The 16,581-nt window shown below is 46.9% G+C and overlaps 1 protein-coding gene and 1 pseudogene across 1 annotated transcript; one reads left to right on the forward strand and one right to left on the reverse strand.

The window, feature by feature from the left end:
- Nucleotides 1-9,569: 9,569 nt before the first annotated feature.
- On the forward strand, nt 9,570-11,940 carry LOC127343725 (aspartyl protease family protein 1-like; annotated as a pseudogene).
- Nucleotides 11,941-13,941: 2,001 nt separating this feature from the next.
- On the reverse strand, nt 13,942-15,665 carry LOC127339875 (leucine-rich repeat protein 1-like). Its single transcript, XM_071826981.1, has 6 exons — nt 15,414-15,665; nt 15,172-15,243; nt 14,784-14,927; nt 14,555-14,626; nt 14,382-14,453; nt 13,942-14,273 (listed from the first exon to the last, which is right to left on the reverse strand). Exons 1-6 carry the CDS (start codon nt 15,647-15,649, stop codon nt 14,204-14,206), a joined length of 666 nt encoding a protein of 221 aa, XP_071683082.1. The 5' UTR covers nt 15,650-15,665; the 3' UTR covers nt 13,942-14,203.
- Between the last annotated feature and the right edge of the window lie 916 nt (nt 15,666-16,581).

Raw genomic sequence — 16,581 nt, forward strand, 5'->3', positions numbered from 1 at the left:
TTAGACATAACAAAAGGTATTTAAAATAATATAGATATTTATTTAAGTGGTACATAATTTTTTATAAACCTCATCAACAAATATTTAGTACTGCATCAATATTTTTCTCATATGAAAAAAAATTAACCTCATAAATATTTTTTGGCAACTGCATGAACATATTTCCTCATACACACTTTTATTATAAATTTCGCAAACAATTATTTTTTGAAAAATTGTTTTTATCCTTACAAACGATTTTTTTAAAATAAAACTATATGAACATTTTATTATCATATGCAAGTTTATTTTAAAACCATTACCATTTACTTCGTATCAGGGCAAATATTTTCTCTATCACATGAAGAATTATTTTTAAAAGTTCTTGTTTTCTAATGGCATAGGGCCAAATCTAAAATTGGCATAGGTCAGACCTGGCACGGGTTCATACGAGCCGATTGAGCAGGCCCGTAGACATGAGCAAACCCTATTCGCTGCTCATTGCGGAGGATACCTGGGACGCCGCTTCGGGGAAGCAGTTCTGGGCTGAGTACATCTAACGAGAGACTGCTTCGTCCCCTTCAAGTTCGGTTTTTTTTTCCGTTCCTTCCGATTTTCAGGTTTTTGAACGGTTTTTGTTCAGTTTATTTCGAACCTTTTCAATTTATAAAAAAAATCAATTTTGAACTTCTTCAAAATTTGTTGAAATTTCAAATTTTATTCAGACTATGAAATTTGTTCATATTCGAAATTTGTTCAGATTTCAAACTTTTTTTAAAATTTGTCCAGATTCTAATTTTAAACTTTTAAATTTGCTTAGATTCAAATTTTAGTTAGGTTTGAAAAAGTTCAGTTTTAAAAAATGTTCACTTTGAAATTTGTTTCATTCTAAAAAATGTTTAGTTTTAAAAATATTAAATTTTTTAAAAGTAATTTTCAAAAATGCTCGGTTTTCTAAAACTTCAGTTTAAAATTCTTTACAACTTAAAAACCCAGAAAATAAAAGAAATAAAAAGATAACGAAAAAAGAGGGAGTACCTTTTGTTGGGCCGCGGTCGGGGGAGGCCCATAAGCTAGTGCTTCAGGTGGGAGGGAACTCGCTCCCGCTTAAAGCGGGCAATTGGAGCTCCCGTAGACATGGACGTTGAAAGGACGAGATGTCGCCTAGAGGGGGGTGAATAGGTGTTTAAAAACTCTTACGGATTTGTCTTGTAAGAATGCGGAATTAAACTAACATTTAGTTTACAAGCACAAACCCTAAATATGCTAAGCTCAACTAAGTGTACCAATAACAACTAGAGCTAAGCAAGATAGGCACAAGATATATGTAGCACAAGTGATAGCAAGATATATGTACTTCAAGCACGATGGCTATCACAAGGAAAGAAAGCTCGGGTATAGAAATAACCGAGGCACGCGGAGACGAGGATGTATTCCCGTGTTCCCTTCCTTTGCAAGAAGGTACGTCACGTTTGGAGAAGTGGAGGTCCCACGAAGGATTCCCAACGCTACGTAGGCTCACCCTATTCTCCGAGCCACACCCACGAAGGATAATGACCATTTCCTTATGGTTAGCTTTTCCTCCACTCCGGAGATGGCAAGCTCCAAAACCACTTCACAAGCTCCACGAAGGAGAAGCCTGGGCCTCTTCACAATCTTCCTTGAAGAGATCATCGGAGCACTAACCGCCAAGCCAACTAGGAGGTCTCCCTCCAAGAGTAACAAGCTCACGGTCTCTCACTCAAACTAATCGTGGTGGAGAGCTCAACACTATGCAATGATGCAAAGCAAGAACACTAGAGGTGTTCAAATCCTTCACACTCAAATCCCACCAAAGCAACAAATGCTAGGATGAGATTAGAGAGGAAGAACATAGAGGAAATCAACAAATGACTCCAAGATCTAGATCCAAGGGGTTCCCCTCACTTAGACGAGAAATGGATTGGTGGGGATTGTAGATCTAGATCTCCTCTCTTATATCCCTCAAGAATGAGCAAGAATCATGGGGGGAATCAAGACATAGGGCAAGTTCTTCAAAGTCAACAATGGAGGAGAGAGAGTGGAAGAACTTGTCCAGCCCAAGGTGGAAGAAGGCCTATTTATAGTATAGGGAGAAATATAACCGTTGGGTGAGTTTCAGCTCAGCACAGTCGAGGAGGCCGGTCAACCGGGCCTGCGGCCGGGCCGTCCGGTCCAGGGGCCGGTCCAAACCGGACCACAGGCCGGACCAGCACGGGGCGAAGCTGGAAGACTTACTAGATAGTGCCCGGTTGGCACCAGTCCAGGGGCCGGTTTGAACCGGGCCATCCGGTGGGACGGACGGTCACGCCGGGCGAGAAACCGGGCCAGCAGGAAAACATGTTATACAAAAACTGTGATAACTTTTGTGTCCGGACCCCGATTGACATGAAACAAATTTTTAGATGTTTTTTAGAGAGGGAGTCTCCCACCGTCAAGAAACGGTAAAGACGTCCAAACTCGAAAACGCAATAGAAGATGCATGCGGATTCCGTTTTCGATGAACTTGGGCTTGTTTTAAAGCTAGCAACAAGCTCAAGAACCTCTCACAGAGAAACACCAAGAAGCAATAGGGATATGCAAAGTATGCAAAGTATTGAGATCCCTAAGACGATGCGATCAAGTTACCCAACCGAAAGCCCCTCTTGATAGTGCGGCTATCTATCCTATAATCTGGTCTCCCAACAACCACCTTGAGACCGGTAAAAGGAAAACCTAGCAAGGCCATACCTTTGCCTTGCGCATCCCGCTTGATCTTGATGATAGCTCTTCAAGCTCCACGAAAGCCGGAATGCCTTACTTGATCATCGTTACTTCGTGAAGACTCACAAATGCTCCCCCATACACTATGATGGGAAAGCTCCATTGATGTACATCTTCACATGTCCATTATCATCAAATGGACGGCAAGCTTCAAGCATATGATCCTCTCGAGATGCTCAACTTGAACTTGCCCAACTCAACCTTGATGACGATCACCACTTTCGTCATCCTCTCATGGGCTATATGAGATCTCACTTTTGATGCATGCCCATGGAAAGATACCTAACCCACATAGACAACACAAGGGCACATATATTATGGGTTAGTTCATGAAGCATAATTGACAAGGCTTACCATACCACGTGACTTCACGTGGCACATTCTTCATGCTTCATGTGTTGACCAAATTTAAATCTATTATTCACTCTTTGTATTGGTCAACCTTGTATCTTCTCATGCTCTATCATACTATCTTGAGGTGTATAAAGAATTCTTCATTTGTTTGCATGCTCTAAATCTTAGTCAACCATAGCTCAACTTATGAGACTATCATGACACCAACTTAGAGCCATAACTTGAATTCTTCACTTGGAATCAAGCTCTCAAGATCTTGATATTCATTGCTTATCACATAAGCTAGAGCATAGCTAATATTGAGTTCAACATAAGAACTCTATCTTCATTATTTCTTCTTGATCATATCACATATATATCTTCAAATCGATGATCTTGATGCCAATACACACGGTATATCTTCATCTTCGTGGCATCCATACTTGAATCCAACACATGTAATACAAGTAGTACCTATGGAATATTCCTTCATATAAACTCAATGAAAACATTAGTCCGTAGGGGTTGTCATTAATTACCAAAACCACACATAGGGGCAATATACCCTTACAGACGTATTGCTCTAGCAACTCGATGTGGCCGAAGCCAAGCATGCTTCTTGGGCTAAGTCGTGTGGACCAGTATGCATTGGTTTGGCAAGTGAAGACTGCCGCCTCATGTATGTATATATAGTCTTATTTTAAAACTTCTTCTATCTATTTTCCCATCTTACCATGCACCGATGTTTATTTATTCCTGCTTTCCCCAATACAAAATCCTGTCCAACAAACTACACTTTACTTGTTATTTTTTTGCGTTTCCACGTCCCTTCACATGCGATTGTGTAGTCGGTTTCTTGAAATGGTGCAAAAAGTCTCACTCATAATGAGGTTGGGCTTTTGGCCTCCTTTAAACTAAAACCATGATACTTATGATAGATCAAAGATAGGGGGAGTAGTAAGTTTTCTACAAATAATAATGTTCACCATGTTCTCATTTTGTTGTTCTGCTCTATATATACTCTCCATCACTCGTCCCTACTGAGCTAATAAATGTGCTAGATCATCAAGTATTTTTTAAGCTACAGCTTGTTACTAAGAACCAGCTAGAGCCTAGATGGGCGCAGTTGTTGTAGGTGTTGTGTGGAGGTTGTGCATCTCTATAGCTATTATAATTATGGTGTATGTTCTTCTTGGGTATCTGGACCAACGGGCAACTCGTCGCCGACAAGCTGATATTAGGGCAGCATTTTCTCAGGGAAGGTCGGCTCGTCAACAGAAAGATGTATCAGAGATCGTGACTGAGATTTTCGAATCTTCCTCCCTCTCTTCGGTCGAACATCCTTCAATGATATTTCTAACCTTGGTGGAAGGAGGGAGCCCCCCCCCCCAGCTTAGCTCCACTTGTGGCATCATTGCTGTGTTGGTGATGCTTTGGTTCCATGCTGAAACCGAGAGGAATCCCCTGACATATTCTCATTTCTCCGCCGCCAACAATGTGGATGTCAGGCGAAGCGGGCGAACTGTGCTACATCTACACTGGCATGGTAAATATCATATCTTCCTTATTGGGGGTACTGGTATGGTTCTATTGATGCATTAAAATGTAGATAGATCATCTCCTGGACCCATCCTAGCAAACCATGAGCCCAGTTTTCCCGATGGTGACTGCAAAACGTTCTACCGCTTAAGCGTCTATATTTGGTAATATTCAATTTTGATTTATGTAACAAGAAAGGAAAAGAAAAACATCTGGCTGGATTAACCACATCCTAATAAACCTATAATGTGCTACCAAACACAACACTAATTAAACCCTAATTGGCCCACCACATGACCTGGCTACATTATTATTTCCTAATAACAAGACTATACTAAAATACTGGTACAACCTTAGACCTAATTATCATATCAATGGCTGTCCTAGTGTACCAGGCCTGGATATCCATATCATCTCTCCCCTTCTTCAAGAAGCGTTGTCCCCAACGCGTGAGGGTCTTCTGGAAAAAGGTGACGTGATATGAACATGACACGTCCTCGCCGTCCTCAAGTCTTTCTTGCCTTCCACACCACATCCTCCCTCGCGGCCTGCTTGACTTGATACAACACTTGGCGCCTCCTTTCTTCTCCACATGAGCTTGGACTTCGGCGCCAATACCTTCTTCTTGCGAGGTTTTGATGGACCCTTGTGTCGCTGCACATGACCCTGCACAAGATGTGTAATTCCTGGGCCACATAGATGTCTCACAAGTCCATCCTTGCCTCGATGCATCCGCGGTGTCGTGGAAAACTGGACTGCAGTACTCCTAGCACGGTAGTGCCGCTGCCCACTGTCTCCACTGACGCGCTCACCTCCCACTCCTCCCACGCGCATCTGCACCATATGTACTGACACACCATCAGCACAAGCATCATCAGTATGTATACTAGCATCAACACAAACTGGAACTGTAGCACATGCTGTAACATCCACATCAACAACAAGTGTAGCTTCATCCGGCTTGTTGATAACCCACAAGTATAGGGGATCGCAACAGTCTTCGAGGGAAGTAAAACCCAAATTTATTGATTCAACACAAGGGGATGTAAAGAATACTTATAAGCCTTAACAACTGAGTTGTCAATTCAGCTGCACCTAGAAAAGCACTAGTAACAGGGGTGATGTGAAAGCAGCAGCAATATGAGAGCAGTAGTAACAGTAACACAGCAGCAGTAGCACCAGAAAATAGTTGATACTACTTCCAATGACATGTAGGAACGAGTATATGATAATGAGAGATGGACCGGGGTTCCCAGCTATCTACACTAGTGGTAACTCTCCAATAACAAGTGTTGGGTGAACAAATTACAGTTGGGCAATTGATAGGATTGAAATAGCATTAAGACAGAACATCAAGATTATTAATCATGTAGGCATGTTTTCCATATATAGTCATACGTGCTCGCAATGAGAAACTTGCATAACATCTTTTGTCCTACCAGCCAGTGGCAGCCGGGCCTCTAGGGAATCTACTGGAAATTAAGGTACTCCTTTTAATAGAGCACCGGAGCAAAGCATTAATACTCCGTGAAAACATGTGATCCTCATACCTAAGCCTTCCCCTCCAGTTATCCCAGTTGCTGTCACTCTGGGGCCTCGGGTTCCAGACATAGACATGTGCAAACAACTTGTAGATACAATCTAAGCAATAAGTATAGAGCTTAAATCTAAGATCATGCCACTCGGGCCCTAGTGACAAGCATTAAACACAACAAGATTGCAGCAACAATAACTTCACAAACTTATATAGATAGACTAATCATAATGTAACAATCCATCGGATCCCAACAAACACAACACCGATTACATCAGATGAATCTCAATCATGTAAGGCAGCTCATGAGATCATTGTATTGAAGTACATGGGGGAGAGAGTACCAACTAGCTACAGCTAGAACCCGTAGTCCATGGGGGAACTACTCACGGAGCATGATGGAGGCGGTGGCGTCGATGGAGATGGCTTCCGGGGGCACTTCCCCGTCCCGGCGGCGTGCCGGAACAGAGATTATGTCCCCCGAATTGGAGTTTCGCGATGGCGGCGGCGCCCCTGGAGTCTTTTTGGAGTTTCGTCAATTCGTATCGCGTTTTTAGGTCGAAAGGGCTCTTATAGGCGAAGAGGCGGAGTCGGAAGGGCGCCAGGGCTCCCTCCCCATAGGCCGGCGCGGCCAGGGTGGAGCCCGCGCGGCCCTGTTGTGTGGGGCCCCCTGGCCCATCTTCGTCTCCCCTTCGGTGTTCTGGAATCTTCCGGAAAAAATAAGATACTGGGTCTTTGTTTCGTCGAATTCCGAGAATATTGCCCGAACAGCCTTTCTGGAACCAAAAACAACAGAAAAACGAGACGCCTTTGTGGCATCTTGTTAATAGGTTAGTTCTGGAAAACGCATAAAAACATTATAAAGTGCGAGCAAAACATGTAGGTATTATCATAAAACAAGCATGGAACATCAGAAATTATAGGTACGTTGGAGACGTATCACTTGTCACCAACAAGAACTGGCTTGTCATCTACAGGCATGGCTGAAACATCACCAACATCAATGGTCGGAACATCATGTACCTCTTGCTGCACTTTAGGCTTGTGCAACTTCTCTTTACGCACCACTAACTCCACATCGGACTTGATATGATCATCACCCATAGGCTTCAAAGTCCGCTGTTTGCCACCATGCATAAAAGAATATGTATTTGCTCGCCCAGCATGTGTCACATTGCGATCATACTGCCAAGGACGCCCAAGTAGCATCCCACACACCTCCAATGGCAACACATCGCACTCTATCTCATTAACATAATCATCAACTGTAAGTGGCACACGCACCTTGTGAGTAATCTTCAGCATACCACAGCTATTCAACCACTCAAAACGTTTAGGTTCAGGGAGACGCCATGTAGACAACCCCAATGCTGCCACCATCGCCTTGCTTATGCCATTAGTACAGCTACCACCATCAATCATCAACTTGCAAGCCTTGCCCTTGATAAAGCACTGAGTCTGAAACAAACTCCACCGCTGAACCTTGTCAACTGCCTTGTAAGCATCATCTTGTACCTTCTTGAGTTGCATATTCATCCCGCTCAATGGTACATCCTCCTCAACAGTCACAGTAGCACTCTTGGTATCAGAGCCATGTTTCCTCTCCTCTGAAGATTTCACCTCGTCCTTAGTGACTGTTGGTAGTGGAACAATCTCATGAATAGGAACTATGCACTTGTCCACTTCCTTCATTGCATGCACAACTTCAGACGACTGCTCACTCTCCTCCATATACGGTAACACGAAACCGTTACGAAGAAAAGTTTTGTAATCCTCCCAAGTTTCAGCAAATTCACCTCTGTCCACCGCATTCATGCCAACAACGTTCTAATGCCTCGTCCACACGTCGTAGAGCAAGATAATATGCATAAGATCCATTGAACTTCCTATTGTATATGCGACATCGAGCAAATCCCAACTCCATGTTCCTCTCCCAATCTTCATACTCCTGAACTGTCGCAAGATGGTGTAGATACCAACGAAGACTGGATGGCGGACGCGCTCCTCCCTTCAAGGTGTCCAGATAGTCATTGAAAACCTTACTAGATTTCTTCGGAAGAATACACCTCATGCCCAGAACATCGCCCGGAAAGGACTGCACCGCGGAAGACTGCGGAGAAGCAAGTCCAGACGACTGCGCTGAACGGAAGACAGGCCAATCCGGCCCAGGAGCCGCTTGAACCGGGCTGGTGACCGGTTGGACCGGCCCAGCAGCCGGTTTGACCGGGCTGGGGACCGGTTGGTCCGTCCTAGGGCCGGTTTGACCGGCCGGCTGACCGGGCAAACGCGCTGAAGTCCCTGGACCTCCATCCGGCTGGCACCGGCCTGAGGGCCGGTTTGGACCGGGCCGGCCGGTTGTGGGGCCGGTTTGACCGGGTTCTGGGCCGGCCAGTCCGGTTGTGGGGCCAGTTGACCGGGTCGTGCGCCGGACGGGGTCCGAACAGCCATCTTCTTCCCCGATTCCAACTCGAAAAATTCGCGATTCTGGCCGCAGAAACTGCCCGAAACTATGGAGAAACTTCGCCCAAACAGCTCCAAACTTCCTCCAACTCAACCTCCTTCGACCAAGAGCCGATCCCCGCCGATCTAGAGCCAACCTTCTCTGATGCAAACCGATCTAGATGCGACCGATCAACAAAACATCGCCGTGAGCAACCCAGAAATCTGATACCACATGATGAGGGGAGAACCCACTAGTTCCTCCTCGGGTGTTGCCCGATCTTTCACAGCGAGAACCCGGATAGATAGAATCTCCCAACAACGCGATGAACGCAGCCTGGAGAAGAGAGAACAAATCCAGCAAGCAATAGATCGATGAACGATATGCCTCAAACCTTGAGCTAGACAATCCTTGATGAACACAAGAACCTTCGCAGCGGATATAATAGATAAACGGCAGCGCCGTACCCCCGGAGGGATGATACACGTGAACACTAGCAATGGGGAAAACCCTAATCTTTAGTCTAAACTTGTCCCTCTAAACCCTAGCCATCCCACATTCCCACCTCCTTATATGAGGGGAAGTGGCCGGCCAGCCTTGCTAGGCTGGGGCGCCCCACTAGGGGCCCTGACCTGGTTTGGTTTGGACAGGCCCAAAACCAAACACAACACTAATTAAACCCTAATTGGCCCACCACATGACCTGCCTACATTATTATTTTCTAATAACAAGACTATAATAAAATACTGGTACAACCTTAGACCTAATTATCATATCAATGGCTGTCCTAGTGTACCAGGCCTGGATATCCATATCATATATACATCAGGTTTGTCGACTTGGATAAATCAAAACCAGCTGGATGATGTCATGACTTCACATGGAAATATGTATAGAGAGAAAAAAATACAAGGACATAGCGGCCACCAGATCGTTTTGTTTGTCGTCTATATCCTTCTGCCATTTCCTTCCACCTCCGGCCGTCGAAGATTGACGAAACCCGGAAAATACTTTGACTTGCTCGCCGGTCGCCAGCACCATGTATGCGCCGCATTTCTCCTCCTCGTCCTCTTAAGATCAGTGCTGTGAACATGAACCAGCCATCTTCTTGCTCAGCCTGCACGGTGCGCACTTGTTCCCATGGCTCACTCCATCCACTATGGCAGCCTTCTAGTTGCTACCGCTGTGGCCGCGTTGCTCGCTGCCGGCGAGGTGCATGGCATCGGGTTGAACCTCCACCACCGCTCCTCGTCGGTGGTCCGGCGGTGGGCGGAGGCGCGAGGGCACGCCCCCGGCACGTGGTGGCCCGAGGCAGCAGCAGATGGCACGCCGGAGTACTACTCTGCTCTGTTCCGCAACGATCGTGCTCTCTTCGCCCGCCGGGGACTCGCTGCCAGCAACGGCCAGGGTGAACTGGCCTTCTCCGGCGGAAACGCCACCTTCCAACTTGAAGGATAGTACGTGCACCCCGCCCTCCCCTGTTCTTGCGTGCCGGCCAGCTGAAACTCATCTTAGCGTCGGTGTTTGGTCGCAGCTTGCACTACGCGGAGGTAGCGGTGGGCACACGCCAAACACGACGTTCCTGGTGGCGCTCGACACCGGCAGCGACCTCTTCTGGGTGCCCTGCGACTGCTAGCACTGCGGCAACGCCACGGCGCAGGGAGGCCAGAAGTACAGCCCGAGCCGGTCGTCGACGAGCAAGACGGTCACGTGCGAGCACGCTCTGTGCGACCGGCCCAAGGCCTGCGCCACGCGCAACAGCAGCTGCCCCTACCACGTCCGGTACGCTTCGGCCAACAGCTCCTCCTCCGGGGTGCTCGTCGAGGACGTTCTCCACCTCTCCCGGGAGAAGCAGCACGGTGGCGGCGGCGAGGCGGTGCAGGCGCCCGTCGTGTTCGGGTGCGGGCGGGAGCAGCAGAAGGGTGCCTTCCGGGATGGGGATGGCGTGATGGGGCTCGGCATGGGCAAGGTCTCCGTGCCCAGCTTGCTCGCCAGCAGCTTCTCCATGTGCTTCGGTGACGACGGGGTCGGCCGGATCAATTTCGGCGACGCCGTCGACCCGGGCCAGGCACAAACGCCCTTCATCCTCACAAACCCGCAGTGAGTTGCCGCTCTATCCAGTCGGTTCTGTGGCGTCTAGATGTCGGCACAAACAAACAAACAGTAATTGGTCGGCCATGTCTTCTATGTGCAGCTCAACATACAAGATCGCCACCAGGGGCATGAACGTGGAGAACTTGGACGTGCCGCTGGAGTTCCAGGCGGTTGTGGACTCCGGCACGTCCTTCACATACCTCACCGACCCAGTATACACGGCGTTTTCCTACGAAGTAAGTGCATATTCAACACGAACCTAAAAGAATCCCAGACAATTCGATTGTCTTCTGTAATTCATGAATTTCTAATACAGTACTACAAAAGTGAGCTATATTTTCTGGGTGCATTGCAATTTGCAGCTGGTGTCCAAGATTAATGACACAAGGGCCAACCTTAGCGCCTCTATCCCATTCGAGTTTTGCTACGGGTTGAGGTACTGACAAGGATCACTTGCATAGTCCTGGTTCAGCTGTAACTAGCTAGTATCACTTGAGCTAACTGTTAAGTAAAAATGCAGTCCCAACCAAACAGAAATCTACATACCGGATGTGAGCTTCTGGACCAAGGGAGGAGCCAAGTTTCCTGTCACACGGCCTTTCTTCGTCATCGCCGATCGCCATGGAAAAGGCGCCGTCGGTTACTGCTTGGCGATTCTCAAGAGCGAAACCGACATCAACATCTTCGGCCGTAAGCGTGCTGCTCTCTTCCATATTTCCACTTCAGTTCTTCTCCCAGTGTACTGATGATTTACTAATGGCGAGAGCAATGCACAGAGAACTTCATGACGGGGCTAAAAGTCGTGTTTGATAGGGAGAGGTTCGTCCTGGGCTGGAGCAAGTTTGACTGTGAGTATATACACGCGTGCAGAACAAACATTCATCATGACTTCCTGGGTGCTTACTGCGATAATACGGATTGCAGGTTATAGAGATATGGAAATGGAGGATGTTGGGACCGCTGCCCCTGCGCCGGCAACTGCACCTAGGCCAGCCACGGCATAATGGAAGAACGATGTAGCCAACGGGTCAAACCCTGCGTCGCTGCCCATGCCCAAGCCAGCCAACTCTGGTCATACTACCAGATTTGTATTCCATCCTTACATAGGTCAATAATAAGATCGATTTTGCTTATAGTTATAGAGTATGTGTCATGTGTGTTTGGGCACGGCGCACATATATTCTGACTGAATAAGCTGCAGTTATTGACACCTGTTGCTCATAATTTCTGGGAAAGAACTGACCCCATGTCTCCGCAAAAATTACACTTGGCTCATCAGAACAGCAAACCAATCAACATGTCAAACTGTGTACTAATAACAGTTGTACCGACGATAGGGAATTGGCACGCAGTTTGCTCGGTTTCAGTGACAAATGAACACCTAGTAAATTTATGAGCAGAGCAAGACAGGCGCATATTTGAGCATCCCCTGGCTTCATCAATGGAGAGCCTTTGGCAGCAATCACTGAGGCTAGCCATAGTGCTAGTATCATAGCTAGTATCATGCATATTGGTCCCACAAAAATACTGATGTGGCGGCTAACTAAGGAGAAGATTAGAGTAACATAGGTGGATACTGTATCATAGCGCATGTCACAAGAAAAATTAATGTCAAACAAATCTTGTGCACAAATTTGCATCGAGATTCTAAAAAGCAATAAATATAGCAAGACTATGATACTACTTCATGATACTAACCACTATAGAGATAGTATCATATACAAGTATCACATGCATGATACTACTACATGATACTTACCACTATGACCAGCCTGAGAGAAATCACACATGTTGGCATGAATACCATAAACCATTTAAATCTGAAATGATTTGATGTGGACATCAGGTACAGACAAGGGCCTCACTAATGTAGGGGTGGACTACCTGAAGCATAAACGCTAAGCGTTGACACAGAGCTACATCTATCGACCCAATTAATTCTTTGTTACTCACAAAAAAAAAACTAATTCTTTGTAACCTCGAAACCGCCCATTACATACTCTGCCAGCAGCGTACTCGTTTATTCACTTTTTCGATAAAGGGAATATATTAATATCAAAACGATACCAATTACACCCAGCCTCTGCAACAACGCACCACCCTAATGGCACTACGGATGCACACAGCCAAAAAAAGGGAAAGAAAACTAAGAAACAAAAGTCCCGCTACAGTATCTCAGGCCTAACAACAGCAATACATCCACCGCCAAGACAACACCTGAAATACAGAATCTCCAAAAACGACGCCTCCAAGAAGGGAACAGTGCGCTAACACCATCGTCGCCCGATCAACGATCTTAGGTTTTCACCCTGAAGATAGTCCCCCCGCTCTCAAAACAATGCCTCTAACAAGGTCATTGCCAGACACAACCAGTTAAGGCCAGACCTTGGGTTTTCACCCTGAAAGGTAGGACTCTGAACTTCACCTGTGTTGTCGCCCCCACTTTCATACCGCTGCTGTGAAGCCCGGAACACCAAGCAAGTCCCTCAACAGCGCGGAGACTTGAACCTCCCTTAGCTAGTCCTCCCCTCCGGCCTTCATGAACTTCTCTTCTTCCGAATTTCATCATGGATCCATAGTCACTTGATGTCAACATAGAAAAAGAGCTTCGCGCCGCTCCCTCCAGAACCAATCGGTCGGAATAAAAGCATGGGTGCGCACGACCGAATACCACCGATCCAGCAAACTCCAGGCAAAAAACACTGTTACATTCGCCGGCGGAGCCTTCCGGAACTCAACACTCCGGCTAGATCACGAGTCCAGGCCTCCGGTAGGTCTTCCTCTTCACGCAAGAGAGACCCTAGGACCACCGCCTTTATTCAGGTCGGACCCCCACGTCGGCAACCATCCCGGGCTGGCCACTCCAACCCTCCAACGGCGACTCCATCGCCGGCTTCCAAGCATCTCCATCTCGCCGCCGGAACGCGGTGATAGATCGATAGATCCACCACCACCAACCGCAGGCCGACCCTCCCCGGCGAAGAAGAGGGCCACCTCCACCGTCGTACCCAAGGCTGCAGCCCCGGGCGACCTCGTGTCGCGGGTGAAGCCCGAGATCGCCTCCACTCACCGGCGAGAGCGGGGGGGGGGGGGGAATTGGCGCAGGCCATGAGCCTGGCCGCCGCCCACCACCAGCCCCTGCCGGAGTGCTGCGGAGAGCCGACGGGAGGAGGGAGGCCGCAGTGCTGGCCTCCGCCGCCCATCCCAACCGCGCCGGCTGATCCACCAGGGGAGAGCCGACGGGAGAAGGGGGCGCAGCGCTGGCCGCCGCCGCCCAACCCATCCGCGCGCCCGCCATGCGTCGAGGAAGGAGATCCGGCCGCCGTCCACCAGGCGTCGACGAGGAAGGGCCCCCGCCGCCACCACGCCCCGAGGGTCTTTGCCCCGGCGGCGCTACCGGCGGCGGCGTTTAGGGCTGGGGAGGCTGGAGGGTTACGAGGCTGGAGGGTTACGAGGCGTTAGTGGTAGATGGGTGTCACTCGTTTATTCACTTGGCCGTCAATCTAGCAGTTGTTATCATTATTGCCCGCTCCTGGCAGCTCAGGATCTTTCAGGCGCGGATTGTTGGCGAAGCTGCAGATTTCGGAAAAAAGAAAGTGGTTATATGATCGATGAAGTTGAATTTGCCAAACCCGCAAAAATTTGCACAGCATATGTGCATCGGTTCCGATCCACCTATACCTGGTCAGAGGGATGTTCTGGAACGCTCCAGATCTTGGGATCGTTCCACAGAGATCGTTATTTGAGAGATCTCTGCAACACAAAGGAAGGAAGAAATGAGCTTCACTTTCGCAGAGAATCTCTGCAACAGAAATGAGGGAGACCGAAAATATTTGAAGTTCAACTATACTTACAGAATCATTAGATTGGAAAGTCCAACCAATTCCCTTGGGATTGGCCCACTCAGATTGTTGTGCTCGAGTCGCCTACAAAAAGCATCATCATCCAAACCATATACTCCAAAATAATTGCTCCAAAATAGATGTATCTAGACACAGAGGGATTTACAAGGGTACCACTAATAACGACCGTGAACGACAAGGAGGATAAACGAGGTAAAATATAAGAAGAACATCAACTTACAAGTATTTCAAGGCCTGCATTTCACCCAGTGATGGAGGGATATGCCCTGAAAGGTTGTTGTTGTACAAGGTCAGGCTAATCAGGTTCTTCAAATTACCAAGCTCTGCTGGGATTGTTCCTTGAATATTGTTCTGATGAATTTCCCTGTTCATGCGCCAAAACAGTCAACAAAACTGCACTAGGTCATTTTTTTCATATCCAAAAGAGATCTTCATAGTTAAACGGCATTTTCTCATGTTTCTTTTTTGAAATAACAATATGCTTGCCGATATTCCTCGCAAAAAAAATGCTTACCAAGTTCATCACAACAACCAGGTAGGAGGTTATATCATTATGATATCAGAAGCTAGGATAGCAGAGAGAAAATAGATGGGTTCAGATTGCTCACATGTACTCTAGCTGGTCCAGATTTCCAAGCTCAGGTGCAAGATGACCGGATAACTTTCGAAAACCAAGATCTCTGTAAACAGATAAGCGAATATTCAGATGACTGGAGGCTTTGAAAATTACCAGTACAACATCTAAGCCACCACAAAAGGAAGAAATTTGCATGCTCACGTTTCCAATCCGGGCGCACATGCAAGACCTCAAATCCAAGAACATGATGAGAAGAAAAATTTAGTCACTCACAATCGGATGACGCGCTTGGTGATATTGTCGCACTCGACATGGGTCCAGGTGCAGGGGTCGGTGGAGTACGGGTTCCAGTTATTCAGTTCACCGGTAGGGTCTTGTAGGCCATTCTTCAGGGCGGTGAGCGCATCGTGGTCTTGGTTCGCCGCCACGGGGCCCAGGAGTGTGACTGCTGCTAGCAGGAGGATCGTTGTGGCGGTGGTCGATGTTGATCGTAGGGTTATGGAGGCCATGATGGTGGGCTAGCTGGTGGTACGATGATCTGCTGATGATAATGGCAGCGGCGACTAAGGTTTTATAGACGAGAAATTTTATAGTCCTCCCACACTATTCTTGTAGAGGGTCGGAGTAAATAAATCATAACATTCCAATATGTCATTGCACGCAATAACCGCATGGTTATTCGTAGAACTAAATGCAAAGAAGTATCAAATGGAGGGAAACGATGAGAACCAACCTGAGGTTGGGTGGTTAGGAGGGTGGTTGTACCCCCAGCCCACCAGAGTTCAAACCCCAGGTTTGACATATGTGTGTCTCATGAAGGCGGAATATTGATTCAGTGGGAGACGATGTTCCCATCGACAACGAAACACTTGTGGTGACTTCGTCAATTTCAAGGTTCAATCCGCCTGCTCGGTCTTCCGGAGGTGCTCATTAGGGTATGGTGTGCGTGTGTACTTTCATAGGGGTGAGTGTGTATGTGAGCATCTACGTTTGTACTGTGTTTCTCAAAAAAAAGGAGGAAACAATACATACATAGAAAGAAAGAAACCCCTCTCAGAAAATCAATGTATATATGGAAAAAACCTGCCAGGCAATCAATCACCCATATATTTCTGTTATCAATTTATTTACCGGATCTATTATCATTTTTCGACATTTATCCAACGTTATCAAAATATTGAATCACACTAATGGAGGCATATATTGCATTTGCATGATCCACGATATGTTCCCTTTGAAGTTCTTCAGAAAGGAACCATTTGGGTGCAGGTTCATAAATCAACTTTATCAAACATCCAAATAAAATGATAGTAACCTATTGTGAAAGTTGTCCACATATTCAAATCCAGTTTGTTTTAAGCTATTGCGAATTTAAAGTCAACCACTATTGCGAGATATTTAGTTATAACTTAAGAATTAAAATTATATCTTAAGATATTTC

The sequence above is a fragment of the Lolium perenne genome, chromosome 3, assembly GCF_019359855.2.
Source record: "Lolium perenne isolate Kyuss_39 chromosome 3, Kyuss_2.0, whole genome shotgun sequence".
NCBI lineage: Eukaryota > Viridiplantae > Streptophyta > Magnoliopsida > Poales > Poaceae > Lolium > Lolium perenne.

Excerpts from the sequence above, each read along its gene's own strand:
- LOC127339875 (XM_071826981.1), bottom strand. The coding sequence starts at position 15,649 with ATGGCCTCCATAACCCTACGATCAACATCGACCACCGCCACAACGATC. Across the intron at positions 15,244-15,413 it reads ACCAAGCGCGTCATCCGATT|AGATCTTGGTTTTCGAAAGT; the intron begins GTGAGTGACTAA and ends ATCTGTTTACAG. Across the intron at positions 14,627-14,783 it reads ATGCAGGCCTTGAAATACTT|GCGACTCGAGCACAACAATC; the intron begins GTAAGTTGATGT and ends TGCTTTTTGTAG.